Source organism: Rhinichthys klamathensis, unplaced genomic scaffold, assembly GCF_029890125.1.
Source record: "Rhinichthys klamathensis goyatoka isolate OS25496 unplaced genomic scaffold, OSU_Roscu_1.1 h1tg000035l_1, whole genome shotgun sequence".
NCBI lineage: Eukaryota > Metazoa > Chordata > Actinopteri > Cypriniformes > Leuciscidae > Rhinichthys > Rhinichthys klamathensis.
The window spans coordinates 874,737-893,198 of NW_026606583.1; the positions used below are offsets into that span (position 1 = coordinate 874,737).

Sequence of the window (18,462 nt, forward strand, 5' to 3'; positions counted from 1 at the left end):
TTGCTGTCCCTGATTCAAGAGGGTGCAGATTTTCAGCCGCTTTTGCGCCTTTTCGGAGCACTCTTAAGGTGTCTGGCCCTCTTTAAAATCACTGCTGGCAGCGGTGGGATTCGAACCCACGCCCCCGAAGAGACTGGAGCCTAAATCTAGCGCCTTAGACCCCTCGGCCACGCTACCCTGACGTGGCTCGATTCGTGGGCCGTTTTCTGGCCATTTTTTTTTTCATAAATAGATTAAACGTTGGGTGCGGACCTTCATCGTCAGGCTCTGAAGCACGCCGAGTTCGGCCAAGGAAAGCAAAAGCGGCAGGGTTTGGAAGAGACCGGGAGCAAGCAGTGTCACTTCTCCAGTGTTTTCGCTTAGGCATAGCAGCCACGAGTGCCTTCTAAAATGCTGTCTTGGTCGCGGTGGGATTCGAACCCACGCCCCCGAAGAGACTGGAGCCTTAATCCAGCGCCTTACACCGCTCGGCCACGCTACCTTGTGAGGGCACCTTCCGTGGGCCATTTTCCCCAATTTTTTCTTTTAATGTCTCTCTTCTCCACAGTTAAATCCGTCGAAATTCTACGTGCCTTGAAGGAGCACCTCGACAGGTGGAAAGGCCTCCTAAATACAGGGGGGACGCAGTTACACTCCTGGAGGCCCCCTCCCTGCAGATTGCAATTCCATCTCTAATCAAACACACCTGAATTACCTAATCAAAGCCTTTGGGCCATCCTCCAAAATGGCAGCCAGCTGTGTCGCAGTTAAACTCAAAATCATGAGGTAGCTGTCAAATCACCAAAAAAATCTCAATGAGTCAAATTGGCTAACTCCATCATTATAGACTAGACATTTGTTATTATTATGTTTAAATTCATTTTTGAAGTGACATTATTGCTGTCCCTGATTCAAGAGGGTGCAGATTTTCAGCCGCTTTTGCGCCTTTTCGGAGCACACTTAAGGTGTCTGGACCTCTTTAAAATCACTGCTGGCAGCGGTGGGATTCGAACCCACGCCCCCGAAGAGACTGAAGCCTAAATCCAGCACCTTAGACCCCTCGGCCACGCTACCCTGACGAGGCTCATTTCGTGGGCCGTTTTCTGGCCATTTTTTTTTTCATAAATAGATTAAACGTTGGGTGCGGACCTTTATCGTCAGGCTCTGAAGCACGCCGAGTTTGGCCAAGAAAAGCAAAAGCGGCAGGGTTTGGAAGAGTCCGCGAGCAAGCAGTGTCACTTCTCCAGTGTTTTCGCTTAGGCATAGCAGCCACGAGTGCCTTCTAAAATGCTGTCTTGGCAGCGGTGGGACTTCTCCACAGTTAAATTCGTCGAAATTCTACGTGCCTTGAAGGAGCACCTCGACAGGTGGAAAGGCCTCCTAAATACAGGGGGGACGCAGTTACACTCCTGGAGGCCCCCCTCCCTGCAGATTGCAATTCCATCTCTAATCAAACACACCTGAATTACCTAATCAAAGCCTTTGGGCCATCCTCCAAAATGGCAGCCAGCTGTGTCGCAGTTAAACTCAAAATCATGAGGTAGCTGTAAAAAATCTCAATGAGTCAAATTGGCTAACTCCATCATTATAGACTAGACATTTGTTATTATTATGTTTAAATTCATTTTTGAAGTGACATTATTGCTGTCCCTGATTCAAGAGGGTGCAGATTTTCAGCCGCTTTTGCGCCTTTTCGGAGCACACTTAAGGTGTCTGGCCCTCTTTAAAATCACTGCTGGCAGCAGTGGGATTCGAACCCACGCCCCCGAAGAGACTGGAGCCTAAATCCAGCGCCTTAGACCCCTCGGCCACGCTACCCTGACGAGGCTCATTTCGTGGGCCGTTTTCTGGCCATTTTTTTTTTCATAAATAGATTAAACGTTGGGTGCGTACCTTCATCGTCAGGCTCTGAAGCACGCCGAGTTCGGCCAAGGAAAGCGGCAGGGTTTGGAAGAGACCGGGAGCAAGCAGTGTCACTTCTCCAGTGTTTTCGCTTAGGCATAGCAGCCACGAGTGCCTTCTAAAATTGCTGTCTTGGCAGCGGTGGGATTCGAACCCACGCCCCCGAAGAGACTGGAGCCTTAACCCAGCACCTTAGACCGCTCGGCCACGCTACCTTGTGAGGGCACCTTCCGTGGGCCATTTTCACCAATTTTTTCTTTTAATGTCTCTCTTCTCCACAGTTAAATCCGTCGAAATTCTACGTGCCTTGAAGGAGCACCTCGACAGGTGGAAAGGCCTCCTAAATACAGGGGGGACGCAGTTACACTCCTGGAGGCCCCCCTCCCTGCAGATTGCAATTCCATCTCTAATCAAACACACCTGAATTACCTAATCAAAGCCTTTGGGCCATCCTCCAAAATGGCAGCCAGCTGTGTCGCAGTTAAACTCAAAATCATGAGGTAGCTGTCAGATCACCAAAAAAATCTCAATGAGTCAAATTGGCTAACTCCATCATTATAGACTACACATTTGTTATTATTATGTTTAAATTCATTTTTGAAGTGACATTATTGCTGTCCCTGATTCAAGAGGGTGCAGATTTTCAGCCGCTTTTGCGCCTTTTCGGAGCACACTTAAGGTGTCTGGACCTCTTTAAAATCACTGCTGGCAGCGGTGGGATTCGAACCCACGCCCCCGAAGAGACTGAAGCCTAAATCCAGCACCTTAGACCCCTCGGCCACGCTACCCTGACGTGGCTCGATTCGTGGGCCGTTTTCTGGCCATTTTTTTTTCATAAATAGATTAAACGTTGGGTGCGGACCTTTATCGTCAGGCTCTGAAGCACGCCGAGTTTGGCCAAGAAAAGCAAAAGCGGCAGGGTTTGGAAGAGTCCGCGAGCAAGCAGTGTCACTTCTCCAGTGTTTTCGCTTAGGCATAGCAGCCACGAGTGCCTTCTAAAATGCTGTCTTGGCAGCGGTGGGACTTCTCCACAGTTAAATTCGTCGAAATTCTACGTGCCTTGAAGGAGCACCTCGACAGGTGGAAAGGCCTCCTAAATACAGGGGGGACGCAGTTACACTCCTGGAGGCCCCCCTCCCTGCAGATTGCAATTCCATCTCTAATCAAACACACCTGAATTACCTAATCAAAGCCTTTGGGCCATCCTCCAAAATGGCAGCCAGCTGTGTCGCAGTTAAACTCAAAATCATGAGGAAGCTGTCAGATCACCAAAAAAATCTCAATGAGTCAAATTGGCTAACTCCATCATTATAGACTAGACATTTGTTATTATTATGTTTAAATTCATTTTTGAAGTGACATTATTGCTGTCCCTGATTCAAGAGGGTGCAGATTTTCAGCCGCTTTTGCGCCTTAGACCAGCGCCTTAGACCGCTCGGTCACGCTACCTTGTGAGGGCACCTTCCGTGGGCCATTTTCGCCAATTTTTTCTTTTAATGTCTCTCTTCTCCACAGTTAAATCCGTCGAAATTAGACGGTTTTTAAAGAGGGCCAGACACCTTAATGGCGCTTTTCCACTGCTGGTACGGCTCGGTTCGGCTCGGTACGGTTCGACTCGGCGCGGAACGGTTCGGCTCGCTTCGCTTTTCCACTGCGTGGTACGACTCGACTCGGTACGGCACGGTTCGGTTCGCTTTAGCTCGGTTGCTTTTCCACCGCAGTTAGTACCTCTAGATAGTCCATAAAAATAAAAAGCGTCCATTCAGTAAACGGGGCGCGGCGATTAGGACGGGGGTTGGCGGACGAGCGCGCTGACCCCCCGAAATTTTTGGGGGGTCGGCCGACGCCGCAGGCCGACCCTCCCCGGGCGCCCGACCCACGCGGGCAGGGTCGGGGTGACCCGACCCCCTCAGGGGCCCGACGGGAGTGACCCGAAGCCCGAGGCCTACCCAAGCAGTTCTGCCTTCGTCCTTGGTGGGGCGCCACACGTGCCCCGTCCCGCTAACCCATTATTTGTCCGATTGACCACTAGAGTGACCAGACCCCCCCCCACCCCCGTCCCACTAACCCACTTTTTGTCCAATAACCCACTATATGGCGGAAATGCCCCCCCATCACGCGCCCTAGCCCGTGCTTCTAGCTCCCCCACGGTCCGAGATACGGGGCCCAACAGAAAAGGGTGCACTTCAGAAGGAAGGGTCCCAGAGGCTCGGGACTCTGGGGTCTGAGAGGGCCCCTAGTGACCCCTCACCACCCCAAAGGACGATCCGCTGGGACTCGTCATTTCCGAGATATTGACCGTTTTGTCCAAAAGACCCTTATGTATAAGTGGGTGTATCTTGGGGGTGGAGCCGAGTTGGAGCTCCAAACTCCGGGTGTGAGTAGGGCCCTTTAGGTCCCTTCGGAACCCACCGTCCCCAGCTTCTAGGTCCTTCCGGTTCCGAGATACGGCAACTTCCTGTCCAGCTTTGACCGGGTGTATCTCGGGAACAAAGCCGAGTTCGAGCTCCAAACTCGGGGTGTGGGGAGGGCCGATGGGTCCCCTTCAGACCCCACCGTCCCCAGCTCCTAGGTCCTTCTGGTTCCGAGATACGGCCACTTCCTTTCCAGCTTTGACCGGGTTTATCTCGGGAACCAAGCCGAGTTTGGGCTCCAAACTCTTGGTGTGGGGAGGGCCCATGGGTCCCCTTCAGACCCCACCGTCCCCAGCTCCTAGGTCCTTCTGCTTCCGAGATACGGCCACTTCCTTTCCAGGTTTGACTGGGTGTATCTCGGGAACCAAGCCGACTTGGAGCTCCAAACTCTGGGTGTGTAAAGGTACCCATGGGCCCCCCAGGACCCCAGAGTATGGAGCCCAAAGTCGGCTTGGTTCCTGAGTTATGCCCGGTCAAAAAGTGCTAAGAACTAAGCCGGGTAGAGCAACTGTCCGCGAAGCCTATATTTGGTACAATGGAATAAATGCTACGTGGGATCATCCCAAGAAGCCACTATTTGTCCAATAACCCACTATTTTTGTAAAATACTAACCCCGCCCTTCATTCAACAAGCTGCAATCGGACAGAATCCCACGTGCCATCGATTGAATGGGGATTCAGAGAGTTTCTCTGATAGACATTTGAATTAAAGTTGCTGTCATGATGAAAACCATTTTACTGCACTCAGGGGCCTCCCCTGAGTCCGTAGCACCAAGTCTCATCCCATAATTCCACTGACCGCGAAACCACTATTTTTACAATGGAACAAATGCTACGTGGGATGTCCATAGCTCTGGTCAGGAAGGGTCTAGAGCCTCCATTTTTGCACTCAGGTCTAAGTCCCATCACCCTCTAACAGAATCCAGAGTTTCAAGAAGATTGGAGAAACTCAAAATCTCGACCCGAAAAAACCGACAGGGGGTATATGTTATATCCCTGTCGGTTTTTTCGGGTCGGAAAAAAAGGTTTCTCCAATCTTCTTGAAACTCTGGATTCTGTTAGAGGGTGATGAGACTTAGACCTGAGTGCAAAAATGGAGGCTCTAGACCCTTCCTGACCAGAGCTATGGACATCCCACGTTGCATTTATTACATTATAAAAAAATAATGGGTTCGTGGTCAGTGGAATTATGGGATGGGACTTGGTGCTACGGACTCAAGGGGGGCCCCTGAGTGCAGTAAAATAGTTTTTATCATGATTTGGAACTTTCATTAATATGTGTTTCACAGAAAATGTGTCCCATCCCACGTAGCATTTATCACAGTACCAAAACGTGGTTTCAAGGACACCCATTTTAATGCAAACTAAACACTGAAATGACTTGAAAATTAGTGAGATGTGTTCAGTGGAGTGTGCTTAGTACAGTAGAGGTGGTTGGGCCTGAAAAAGTAGTTTTTAATCATCTGGAAGTCCCGTTGGAGACATGGGTGACAGCCATTTAACCACTGAACGTATGGGAATGTTTGTTTTTCTCGAATATCTCAAAAACCACACGGCGAAAAAATTTCAAACTCGGGTCGTCTGTAGGCCTCGAGGAGCCCTATCCAATGAGCCCACCCCCGTCCCCGAGGGCCTCGGGGCCTGGGAGTTACGTCCGGTCAAAGTCGCAGCTTTGTCGGCTTATATCTCGAGAACCCCTGGCTCAATGTTCCCCAAACTCTAATAGATTGTAGTGCTGGACGGGCCCTTTCGAATGAGCCCACCCCCGAGGTCCAACTCGCCCGGGTCCCCGAGTTATAGCCGTTCAAAGTCGGGGGACCCAGCGAACGGCGAACCACTAGGGGGCGTCCCCGCGGCCCGCCATCGCCCTGGTTCGAGTCGGGGCCCCCGTGGGACCTCCTCACCCCAATTTGAGCTCTCTGGGTCTTCGCGTTCCCGAGATATGAGCGATTTTGTTCCCGAGATCGTGACGTCATCAGCGGGCGCCATTTTAGAACGCGCCCGACGGTTTTCGGCTAATATCTCCGCGAAAACACGGCCAAAATTCATAATTTTTTATCATTCTTTTCAGCTCAACTAGACGGTTCCAAAGAGCCCAGCCACGGCCGGATCCGTTGCGTTTTCGCTTAGATAAATGTGTATTTTCATCTCCATCTCTGGCCCCCGGGGGCCCACGGGGCCGTGGGTGGTCTCAAAGTAAAGGTCTCGTCCCCCTCTAAACGAGATACAATTTTGGTGTCCGTAGGACCCAGTGGGACATCACCAAAAATTAATACGTCGCTGCTCACATCAGTCACCAAGCACAATCAATGGCCTCATCACAAACGGGGGTTGGGAAACGCTTAGAAAGCGGCTAGGGCCCTCAAACTCGGGGGCCCCATTTAGGGACGGGAGACGACGGAACTCGCCGAGTTTCGGGCTCCTGCGACCTTCCGTCTCCTCACGGGAGCGCGTTCCGTCGGTTTGACCTTTTTGACCCCGTGACGTGTTTTTCACCCTTTCGACCGCCGAACGAGGCCCCAGGGCCACCAAACTTTTAGGGCCGCACCAGGGGGCCGTGGCGAGAAGGAAAATGGCGTCCCCTAGTCCAGGGGTTCCCAAACTTTTCAGCCCACGACCCCCAAAATAAAGGTGCGAGTGACTCGCGACCCCTACTATCCTCGGAGGTGGTTAAAGTATACAAACATTGCGTGAAACTGTGCACACGCACTAATAGGCATACTTACAACACAGAAGAACACAACAGTCAAAACAACCATTATATTATTTTATATTATACTACAGGGCTGTTACATGCTTGATTCTGATTGGTTGAGAACGTTATAAGGTGTGCAATTATTTTCAGGGAAACGCACGGCTAAAGTAGTTTTGACCGCATTACAGTTCCATATCACTGCGCGTAGTAATAACTGTAATAACGGAAAATAGGGTACAATTCATAACAAGAAAAAACATGCAGCCCCATGCGCTTGATCTGCAATTTTTTAATGTCTAACTTCACAATAAATGGACACATGCAGTTTAATTTTAATAAAAATTAAACTGCACGGGTTTTCGTTATTATTCTATAACAAATAAACAATTATTGATAGGCCTACTTGTTAAAAGGGCTTTGTGTTTCATTTAGCCTATTAGCTCGAGTGTGCACTATTTTTCTAATAATTCAACGGCCTGTCGTCAATTATTCCTTACTTAAATATTAACATCTCCTAATGAGATGGATGGGCACAATATCGTTGCGCACAACGGCGCACACGCACAAATAGGCCTATCTAAAAACGAGCATGTTTACAACAAAAAAATGAACACAACAATCAAACAACTCTAATATTGTTTTATAGTAATTTACTCATTACTTTCATTTAAATATTAGCCTAACATCTCCTAATGAGATGGATGGGCACAATATCGTTGCGCACAAAGGCGCACACGCACAAATAGGCCTATCTAAACACGAGCATGTTTACAACAAAAAAGAACACAACAATCAAACTATAATACTGTTTTATAGTAATTTACTCATTACTTTCATTTAAATATTAGCCTACCATCTCCTAATGAGATGGATGGGCACAATGCTTGGAGCACAGCAAGTCCATTCTTGGTTTAATTTTGGAGACCGCCACTCGGAGTTCATCCTCCACATTCAGTCGCGATCTGTGTTTATTTTTAATGTACGTGAGTGCCGAGAAAGTCTTTTCGCACAAGTAGGTAGTGCCAAAAGGCATCAGTACATCCATAGCGGCCTTGGATAGCTGTGGGTATTCCTTCTCGACAGAAATCCAGAACTCAGCCAGCGTCTTGGAATTAAACGCTGTTTTTAAGGTTCGGTCGCTTGACAGTTCAACCAATGCGTCCTCCAGGTTGGATGTCAGATGATTAGCCCTTGTTACAGTGAACGGTGATCTTACCCAGTCATATTGTTCTGGAGCTGTTTCCTTTGGGAAATATTTGTTGAAGTGTTCCAGTAGGGATTGAAGGTGAGTAGTGATAGACTTCATCACTATGTTAACACTCAGTTCATTTTCCTCAATGAATTCGTCCAGCTCAGAAAACATGTCAATCCTACCCATTTCAACTCGCTCAGTCCAGCGCTCAAGTTTTCTCGTGAATGCGTAGATTTTATCATTCAGTGACATGATGCTTGTGTTTTCACCTTGCAATGACATATTAAGGCCATTCAGTTTTTCAAATATGCAAGACAAATACGCTAGCCTTGTTAACCAGTCAGGATCAGTGAGGTGGTCAGCGAGCTGGGACGCATGCTCCATCAGAAATAAGCGCACTTCGTCCCGCAGCTCAAACAGGCGGCTGAGCACATTCCCTCGCGAAAGCTACCTGACTTCTGTGTGGAGCAGCAAGCACTCATGCTCCGATCCCAGTTCGTGACAGAGAGTGGCAAACAGCCTGATATTGAGTGGACGCGCTTTTATGTAGTTGACAATTTTTATCGCGGTTTCAAGAACACGTTTAAGTTCTGGGTCAAGGGTTTTGCTCGCAAGAGCTTCTCTGTGTATAATGCAATGCGTGAAATTTATGTGAGGCGCCACTTGCAAGACTCTTGCTTTAAGACCTTTCTTTTTCCCCAGCATCGCTCCAGCACCATCTGTACACACACCGATGCACTCACCCCAAGACAGTCCCTCTTCTTTTAGTTTGTTGTCAACTTTTGTGAAAATGTCCTCGCCTGTGCACGTTCCCTCAAGCGCGGTGCAAAACAGAATGTCCTCGTTAAGTTTTCCGTCAAAACTGTATCTGACGAATACAAGCAGCTGGGGAGAGTTTGATACATCTGTGGATTCATCTAATTGTAAAGCATATTTCCCTTTCTTCACTCTGTCCACCAGCTGACACTTTATGTCCTGGGCCATGTCGGAGATGCGCCGGGCAATAGTCCCGTTAGACAGAGGCACTGCTTCTAGCTCACGGGCCAGTTTATCCCCATGCATAGCCCGACTTATTGCTATAGCAGCGGGTTTGATAAGGGTTTCACCGATCGTGTGTGGCTTTTTTGCCAGTGCAATTAAATATGCCACCTCATATGATGCCTGTTGAGCTTTGGCAGGGATTGTTGTTTGTTTAGTTAGAACTTTCTTTTGGCCTTGCAACTCTCGCTCCTTTCGTCGGAAAAAATCTACTGGTTTAGCAGCAAGAGAGGGGTGCTTGGTTTTCAAGTGTCGTAGCATTTTTACAGGCTTTAGGCTTTCATGTGCACACACTGGGGATGTTGTACTTCGTTGATGATGACGCATGTGAATCCATACTGGATAAATTCGTCTCGATACTTTCGACACTTGGAGGAAGGCTGATCCGACTGCTGATGGATGTGCTCTTTATGCACACGCCGGCCTCTTTCCGTATCTGAGGTCGATGGCATTTCCGACGGTGGTAGGCCTACTTCTCCACTCTCCTCCACTGGCACCTCTGCTGGCCTTCCTTTGTTGTCTTTGGTCGATATTAACCAACGTTTCATTTCGAAAACAATATTATCCTATACTTAAACCTAAAAAAATACCTTGCGCTACGTGTCAGAAAGACTGTTTATCTTGGTGCTGTAGTAAAGTGACCGCTAATTGTCGTTAATCTCTCGTCATCACCTCAGGCTCAGGACCAACGGCTTTTTTTTTATTTGTATGTTTTTATTTTTTATTTTTTTTATTTAACAACTATTTTTTTGTATTTTGTTACAATTATGGATACAATATGCTATTTCTAATCGTTATATATATATATATATATATATATATATATATATATATATATATATATATATATATATATAATTTTTTTTTTTTAGCCTATTATTTTTTTTTATTTAGGGACTGTTCGTTTTTTATTTAAGGGGCCACCGGAGGAGTTTTGAGATCTGTAGTCAAAAAACTTGACCCTCCCTTCGCCAGTAATACATTTTTCCATGACCCTCCAAAATGATTGTGAAAAAGGCATGACCCTCCCCGATAATTTATTGATTGCTGGTTTGCGGTTGGCAAAGATGCTCAGATAGCCATTGTTTTTTTTTTACAAAATGACAAACGACTAAACTCCTACTTTCTCGTTTTACTAAGGCTGTAACGATGGACCAAACCTACAACTCGGTTCGTATCATGATTTTTTATTTTAGATTTTAAAAAAAAGAAGAAAAATCATGTTTTCGGTGCTGATGCAGTGGTGACGCGTTCATGTAACAAGGGTGGCGCTCCCAATAAAGTATCTAAAAGCTGCCACAAAGAACCGGCAAAAGTAATGATTATGAATATGTCAAATAGTATAGCAGGGAGAGATATTAATTGTTTATTAATAAACAAGGTTTTTCTGTGTCAGTGTGTCGGCTTCAAGATGAATTTCACGATGCTGACTCGCCATCTTCACAGTAAGGCGCCAGAGAGAAATGCAGATTTCATACGGATTACATAAGCAGAGAGCAGTCTGTTTTTCGTTTTTAAATGTTCTGTTTAAAAGTTGACATCAAGCTTTCTATATATTTCTCAATTCTGTGAGGCAAGTAGCTACATTATACGCTGAGTTTCGGTTCATGAGAAAGAGTCCAGTTCACGCGCCGGCGACTCCATGTCATGATGATCTATTTTCTACTATATTTACTTCTTATTCATTAATCCAGGTAATTGGTTGATGAAACATTAATTAAAATTTAGATACAATTAATAAAAAACGAAATTTACTTTAAAGAAAGGCTTTGTGCTTTCTGAAGTCTCTGTGGAAGTTTTAAAGTCGCTTTCAGAGCGGTCATGTCCGAAACGGAGAACTGTCACGTCCGTATTGTTTTTTTCCTCATAAATGCGAACACGAAAAATAAAATAAAATAAAGGATATTTTATGTTCTGTGGAGGCCGACCCTTCTTCATCCGGTTATTAGCGTACTTTTGTTTTGTGTAATTCAGTGTAATTCGTAGAATTATTAAAAAATATTTTGCCACATAAAAGTTAAAGATTTTTTGTGTCACGTCACATGTGTATTTCGCTCATATTAAATATAAAACGCATGTGTAGACTGATATTTTTCTAATGTCTTGACTCCTTTGGGGGTATGGATAGCCTATATAAACAGACGTTTCAGTATTAAATACATTTTCTGATCATTTATATTTCAAGTTTTGACTGCAAATGTCACGTCCATAACGCTGGAATTGCCCAATTTTAAATAATTTATCCTCAAATAGTTCTTTGGTGTAGGTCTGCGTATTTCCGATTATTTTAACTTCAAATAATACTAATAGTAATTTAAAAATGTGATAGCCCTACGTCACATCACACTCCACTGTTATGGTGGCAATTTCAGTATTTACTCACTAACATTGTTGTGGAAACACAATAAGAATGGAAACTAAAATATGGAAGTATCGTGCTACAGCGCACATTATATCAGCTGCAGTTCTGGCGCTTCAGTCCCAATACACTCAAACACTCAACGTACATTCATATCACATGTTAATGCAGCGGTAGAGTTACACTCACAGGACACTGCACTTATTCGTAATCACAAAAGTTAATTATTAAATCGTGCTTTAAAGCTATGCCAGGTAAACATTTCATTGGCGTTCTGTACATGATGTACTTTTTCTGAGCGCGCACTGTCAGACAGCGCTAAACTGGATTTTTGTTGGGAGACCCATCTGATAGCGATGGGGAACCGAGACCGAGAGAGCTACAAAGCTACATGGAAAAAATATTTGAAATTTTGCTGTTTTCATGGATACAAAAAGTTGAATGACCCTCCCCTCAACAAAGAATAAAAATACACCCTCCCCTATTTTCCTCCGGTGGACCTTTCCATAAATACCGAACGGTCCCTTGGAAATCATCTCGCGACCCCCCCTCGCTGTCTCACGCCCCCCCGGGGGGTCGCGACCCCTACTTTGGGAACCACTGCCCTAGTCGATCGGACGTTTCTAAGCGAAGTCCGCGAAACCGTTGTGGTGATTCATTTAATTGGCGAGTGGGATTTTCATGGAAAGGTCCCAGGGGCCCCAAATTCGGCACGGTGACCCCTGGGCCCGCCCCGAGCGACGTACCGAAAGCACCGGGCCCTAGAGTAAAGGCAAATATATTTTAGCCTCTATGCAAAATCTCTCCCTCGAGGCTGTTTCACTCTCACACTGAAAGAGCCTTTCAGGCCTTTAAATGATTTGATGGCGGGGGAGGGGCGATTTTTTGCAAAGGCCCTCGAGTTCCAGGATTCGGGGCCCCGCGTCAGGGGCCACTGGAGAGTCGGAATCCAAAGTCCCGGGGTGCCACGACCCTCCGTCTGCGTACAGGGGCCGTCCCACGGGCCATTTGCAGGCATGTCGGTTTTGGCCACTTTTTCGGCATTTTCGGCCAAAATGGCAGCCAGCTGTGTCGCAGTTAAACTCAAAATCATGAGGTAGCTGTCAGATCACCAAAAAAATCTCAATGAGTCAAATTGGCTAACTCCATCATTATAGACTAGACATTTGTTATTATTATGTTTAAATTCATTTTTGAAGTGACATTATTGCTGTCCCTGATTCAAGAGGGTGCAGATTTTCAGCCGCTTTTGCGCCTTAGACCCAGCCCCTTAGACCGCTCGGCCACGCTACCTTGTGAGGGCACCTTCCGTGGGCCATTTTCGCCAATTTTTTCTTTTAATGTCTCTCTTCTCCACAGTTAAATCCGTCGAAATTCTACGTGCCTTGAAGGAGCACCTCGACAGGTGGAAAGGCCTCCTAAATACAGGGGGGACGCAGTTACACTCCTGGAGGCCCCCCTCCCTGCAGATTGCAATTCCATCTCTAATCAAACACACCTGAATTACCTAATCAAAGCCTTTGGGCCATCCTCCAAAATGGCAGCCAGCTGTGTCGCAGTTAAACTCAAAATCATGAGGTAGCTGTCAGATCACCCAAAAAATCTCAATGAGTCAAATTGGCTAACTCCATCATTATAGACTAGACATTTGTTATTATTATGTTTAAATTCATTTTTGAAGTGACATTATTGCTGTCCCTGATTCAAGAGGGTGCAGATTTTCAGCCGCTTTTGCGCCTTTTCGGAGCACACTTAAGGTGTCTGGACCTCTTTAAAATCACTGCTGGCAGCGGTGGGATTCGAACCCCCGCCCCCGAAGAGACTGGAGCCTAAATCCAGCGCCGTAGACCCCTCGGCCACGCTACCCTGACGTGGATCGATTCGTGGGCCGTCTTCTGGGCATTTTTTTTTTTCATAAATAGATTAAACGTTGGGTGCGGACCTTCATCGTCAGGCTCTGAAGCACGCCCAGTTCGGCCAAGGAAAGCAAAAGCGGCAGGGTTTGGAAGAGACCGGGAGCAAGCAGTGTCACTTCTCCAGTGTTTTCGCTTAGGCATAGCAGCCACGAGTGCCTTCTAAAATGCTGTCTTGGCAGCGGTGGGATTCGAACCCACACCCCCGAAGAGACTGGAGCCTTAATCCAGCGCCTTACACCGCTCTGCCACGCTACCTTGTGAGGGCAACTTCCGTGGGCCATTTTCGCCAATTTTTTCTTTTAATGTCTCTCTTCTCCACAGTTAAATCCGTCGAAATTCTACGTGCCTTGAAGGAGCACCTCGACAGGTGGAAAGGCCTCCTAAATACAGGGGGACGCAGTTACACTCCTGGAGGCCCCCCTCCCTGCAGATTGCAATTCCATCTCTAATCAAACACACCTGAATTACCTAATCAAAGCCTTTGGGCCATCCTCCAAAATGGCAGCCAGCTGTGTCGCAGTTAAACTCAAAATCATGAGGTAGCTGTCAGATCACCAAAAAAATCTCAATGAGTCAAATTGGCTAACTCCATCATTATAGACTAGACATTTGTTATTATTATGTTTAAATACATTTTTGAAGTGACATTATTACTGTCCCTGATTCAAGAGGGTGCAGATTTTCAGCCGCTTTTGCGCCTTTTCGGAGCAGTCTTAAGGTGTCTGGCCCTCTTTAAAATCACTGCTGGTGAAGTGGTTTCAATTGTTCTGTAAAATAACTTCGCATAGATCTTTGATGCCAGAAATATTAGACTTTATTAACAAACAAAGCCGAGCATCTCCTGCAGGGGATCACTCCCTCCAGCAGGAGATCCCTTCCTCCTGCAGGCGATCACTCCCGATCAGTGCCCAGCTTCTCACATATATGCATACATCCTTTTCCAAAGATGGTCATACACTTATAGATAGTTTTGGGTGAAGGTCTTGTACCATGTGACTTCTCAGAATAGAATTGACATTCAGGGTCTTTTTACAGAAGGTCTTGCAGCTTTCAAAGACACATAGAGTCCTTCTAGAGGACTCATACAATAAATAATTGTGTATTCTTATAAGGCTAAATTACTTGTTTTCTAAATAATAAAATCTTCAACATTCCCTCCTCTGGGGCTTATCTAAGCCCCACATTCACTATCCTTTTCCAGAGTGTAGTTTCAAAATCCAGCCCCCTCAGTTATGCTACCTAGTGACTCAATCACGTCACCCATCCTTTACAATGACTGAATTATGCCCCCACACTCCGGAGGAGCATTCGAGCCAAACATCTCTCTCCATTTTTAGGGCCCAAGCCTTGAAAAGGCGAAGGCCCTATTGTTTTCCTAAGGATTATTATTTATTATTAGGGCCCAAGCCTTGAAAAGGCGAAGGCCCTATTGTTTTCCTAAGGATTATTAGGGCCCAAGCCTTGAAAAGGCGAAGGCCCTATTGTTTTCCTTAGGATTATTATTATTATTATTATTATTATTATTATTATTATTATTATTATTTTATCGACTATTCGGGCACTTTTGGGGCTCTTAACGTGCACGAAAACTCTTGAAACTTTGCACACTGGTCAGAACCCGCGGCCATCAGGGCCGGGCTGAAGCTGGTACCCGGGCGTGGCAGGGGGGCTCGACAGCGCCCCCTGGAACGGGGTCCGAGAACTTGGTCCATAAATCAAACACGCTTCCATGTAATAATATGAAACTCGGTACACATATAGATCTCATCGGTTCAAATATCCTTTGTACTTTTACTTACCCCAGCCCAACAGGAAGTCGGCTATTATGGTTTGTTTGGAAGCGTATGCCCCTGGAATTCGATATACTCCTCCTAGAGAATTCAACCAATCGCAAGGAAACTCGGTCAGCATGATGTCAAGACATTGAGGATGAAAAATTGCCAGGGGATTTTTCATATCTCGAACGGTTTGGCCGTGGCGAGGAAACGAATTTATGGCGAATAATGGAAACAGGAAGTGTGTTATAACTTCTGCATACATTAACTGATCTTAATGAAACTTCAACAGTATGTTCGCTGTAAGAGGCCGATCACATGGATGTGACTATTGTGAGTCAAAGTTATAGCGCCACCAACTGGCAGCAGGAAGTGTGTCACTTTCAAAATGCTTTGAAATCACCCTCTTATTTTAACCTGATTTGCTTCAAACTTCACTACTATAATGTAAACACACGGCAGATGTAGACCTGTGAATGGATTCTTGATATCTTAGATACTGTTGTCGTGGCAACGCATCAAACTTTAATATTCTTTTTTTATGCTTAGCATACTTGAAATTGCATGAAACTCGACAGACACATCTCATTTATTAGCCTGTAGACATGTGCAAAGTTTCAGAAACGGGCGTGTTGAGGGCTCAGTAGCGCCACCTTTTGTCAAAAGTGGGGGGATTAATTTTATCTACAGTAATAAAAATCGGTATGTGTATTCTTCTCCTCGAGCCAGACAACTTTCTAATTTACACTCAATAGCTCCAACCAACAGGAAGTCAGATATTTTGGTTTGAAAATTGTCATTTTATGTCTCTCTCTCTCTCTGAGCCTAACGTCTCTGTGTGTGTGTGTGTGTCTGTGAGTCTGGGGAGGGGGAGGGGGGCTAGATTAACCATTTGACTGCTGTGTGGTTTGGCCTGCATTTAAAAAAGAAAATAAATGTCTTACGCCTTGTATTTTTTAAATAAGTTGTATTAATAAGTAAAGGCATATAACCAGTTGAATTGTAGTGCATTGAACATAGTTTTATATAATTAGTTTATTAATTAAATTAACTTGGTCCATAAACTTCGTCAGAAAATTTGGTCCATAAATCAAACACACTTGCATGTAATATTATGCAACTCTGTACTCATATAGATCTCATCGGGCCAAACAACTTTAAGCCAGCCCAACAGGAAGTGGGCTATTTTGGTCTTAATGTGGATGTTTTGCAAAACCAGGCTCTACATTTTTACCCACTCCTCTTAAGTGGTTTATTTTATTCCCACCAAACTTTTTCAACATGATGAAAATACATTTAAGAAGCATAATTGTGAATATCTATTGAATATCTCTAATTGTTTTGCTATGGTGAGGGATTAAAGTCATGTAAAAAAAAAAAAAAACACTAAAAGCCTCATATCTTCTAAAAATGTAATTATACACCATTTATTTCTAGATAAAATTATACAAATATCAGAACTAAACCCATTTTATTCTTGTTTTCAATTTAAGAATAATGTACAAGTTTAAAAACAGCCAGGATGCACTATTCAGTTAAAAAATAAATATATCAAATAATACATAGGGCTATACTGCCCTCTTGTGTTCAAAATCAGGTAGGCCTGTTGTATTTAAATATAGGTAGCTGCTATGTGACTCCGAGAATTTTTTCTCACCGGTTATTTGACGTGTAACACCGGGGGCTTTTATATCGCTAAGTTAAAAGTGAAAGTAAAGTAAGGACATTTATAGTGGTGGCGCTCGCAGTGCGCTCGAATGAATTTCTATGGAAGTAGAAATGAAAAAACGTTCGCTCTGTTTTGCTCGCTCGTCGCCATGGATGCGCACTGTAATGAATGCCACTGCAGCCGCATACTTTTTAGTGTCACTTTAAAATTAGTGCAATATCGGGGGCCAATTGCTTGAATTGTGAGTTCAATAGTCTATTATTTTTCACGGAAAACACAACAACAAAAGAGTACAATGACAGATTCGCTTAAATAGGCGCTTTTACATAAAATAGCCTATTCCGTCATCATCTTTTCAGTCAGCTCTTCACTCTCGTGATTAATGAAATTTGACTCCTATTGCTGATATTTGCTGCAACTTTCGTTCTGCTCACAATTTAGTAAGCAAACACGTTTCAAATGTGTTTTTATTTTATTTTTGCGTATATATATGTGTGTGTATAATATATATATGAATATAGGCCCTATATACATATATATATATATATATATATATATATATATATATATAGCTTATGTTTCAAATATGAGTTAATTAACAATCGTTTGAAAGAATGATACTTTTAAACATATCACTAAACCGTCATTAGGTGTCGCCAGGCGACCGTCTTAATGAGCGAGTCATTGATTCATTTGTTCGAACGATTCGTTCGAACGGCTGAGTCATTCATGAATCAGACAGATTATGGATTGGTCATTGAATCTTTCAGTCAACCGATTCGTTCAAAATGCTGAATCATTCAGTAATGAGAAAACACGTTGCTGTGAGATGCGCAATGGTTCTGCTGCGATCTTTGTTTAACTAGTTTCACTGCTGAAACAGAAAAAAGTCAATATTGCATATAAAATGTAAGTGATTTGACGTGTGTGAGAGAGAGATTGTGTCTGTTACAGTGACAAGAGTTTAACCCTTTAAGGCCTTGTCTTTTTGGATATATATCTCTTTTTTTATTACAAAATGTGCATACAACCCATATATTGTAAATGTATTGTTTGCTTTAAATTAAATTAAGATTGTATGTTTGGTAATTGAACCTAAATAAATTTAAAATTAGGAAGTCGGCTATTATGGGTTTAGGAAGGCCGATCAGATGGATGTAACTATTGTGAGTCAAAGTTATAGCGCCACCAACTGGCAGCAAGAAGTGTGTCACTTTCTAAATGCTTTTGACAAAAGTGGGGGGGTTAGTTTTATCTACAGTAACAAAACTCGATATGCATATTGTACTCTTCGAGCCGGACAACTTTCTAATTTACCGTAATTAGCTCAGATTAAGAGGAAGTCAGATATTTTGGTTTGAATATGGTGAGCCTCTCTCTGTCTCTCTCTGAGCTAATATGGCAAGCCGTTTTAACATTTAATCATTTTAACCTACTAGTCTCTATTTTCATGCTACTAGTACTTATTTTTTAGATACTAGTATCTATTCCATTAAGTACTAGTACTTATTCATTAGCGACTA

At 44.5% G+C, this 18,462-nt stretch overlaps 1 protein-coding gene and 1 non-coding gene across 2 annotated transcripts; both read right to left on the reverse strand.

Moving 5' to 3' along the window:
* Positions 1-1,715: 1,715 nt before the first annotated feature.
* On the reverse strand, positions 1,716-1,797 carry trnal-uag (transfer RNA leucine (anticodon UAG)). Its single transcript has one exon. It is a non-coding gene; the product is annotated as a tRNA-Leu (tRNA).
* A 6,832-nt stretch (positions 1,798-8,629) lies between these two features.
* Positions 8,630-9,473, reverse strand: LOC130080423 (zinc finger BED domain-containing protein 5-like). Its single transcript, XM_056245772.1, has one exon. It carries the CDS (start codon positions 9,242-9,244, stop codon positions 8,630-8,632), a length of 615 nt encoding a protein of 204 aa, XP_056101747.1. The 5' UTR covers positions 9,245-9,473.
* Positions 9,474-18,462: the final 8,989 nt, after the last annotated feature.

Excerpts from the sequence above, each read along its gene's own strand:
- LOC130080423 (XM_056245772.1), bottom strand. The coding sequence starts at position 9,244 with ATGCATGGGGATAAACTGGCCCGTGAGCTAGAAGCAGTGCCTCTGTCT.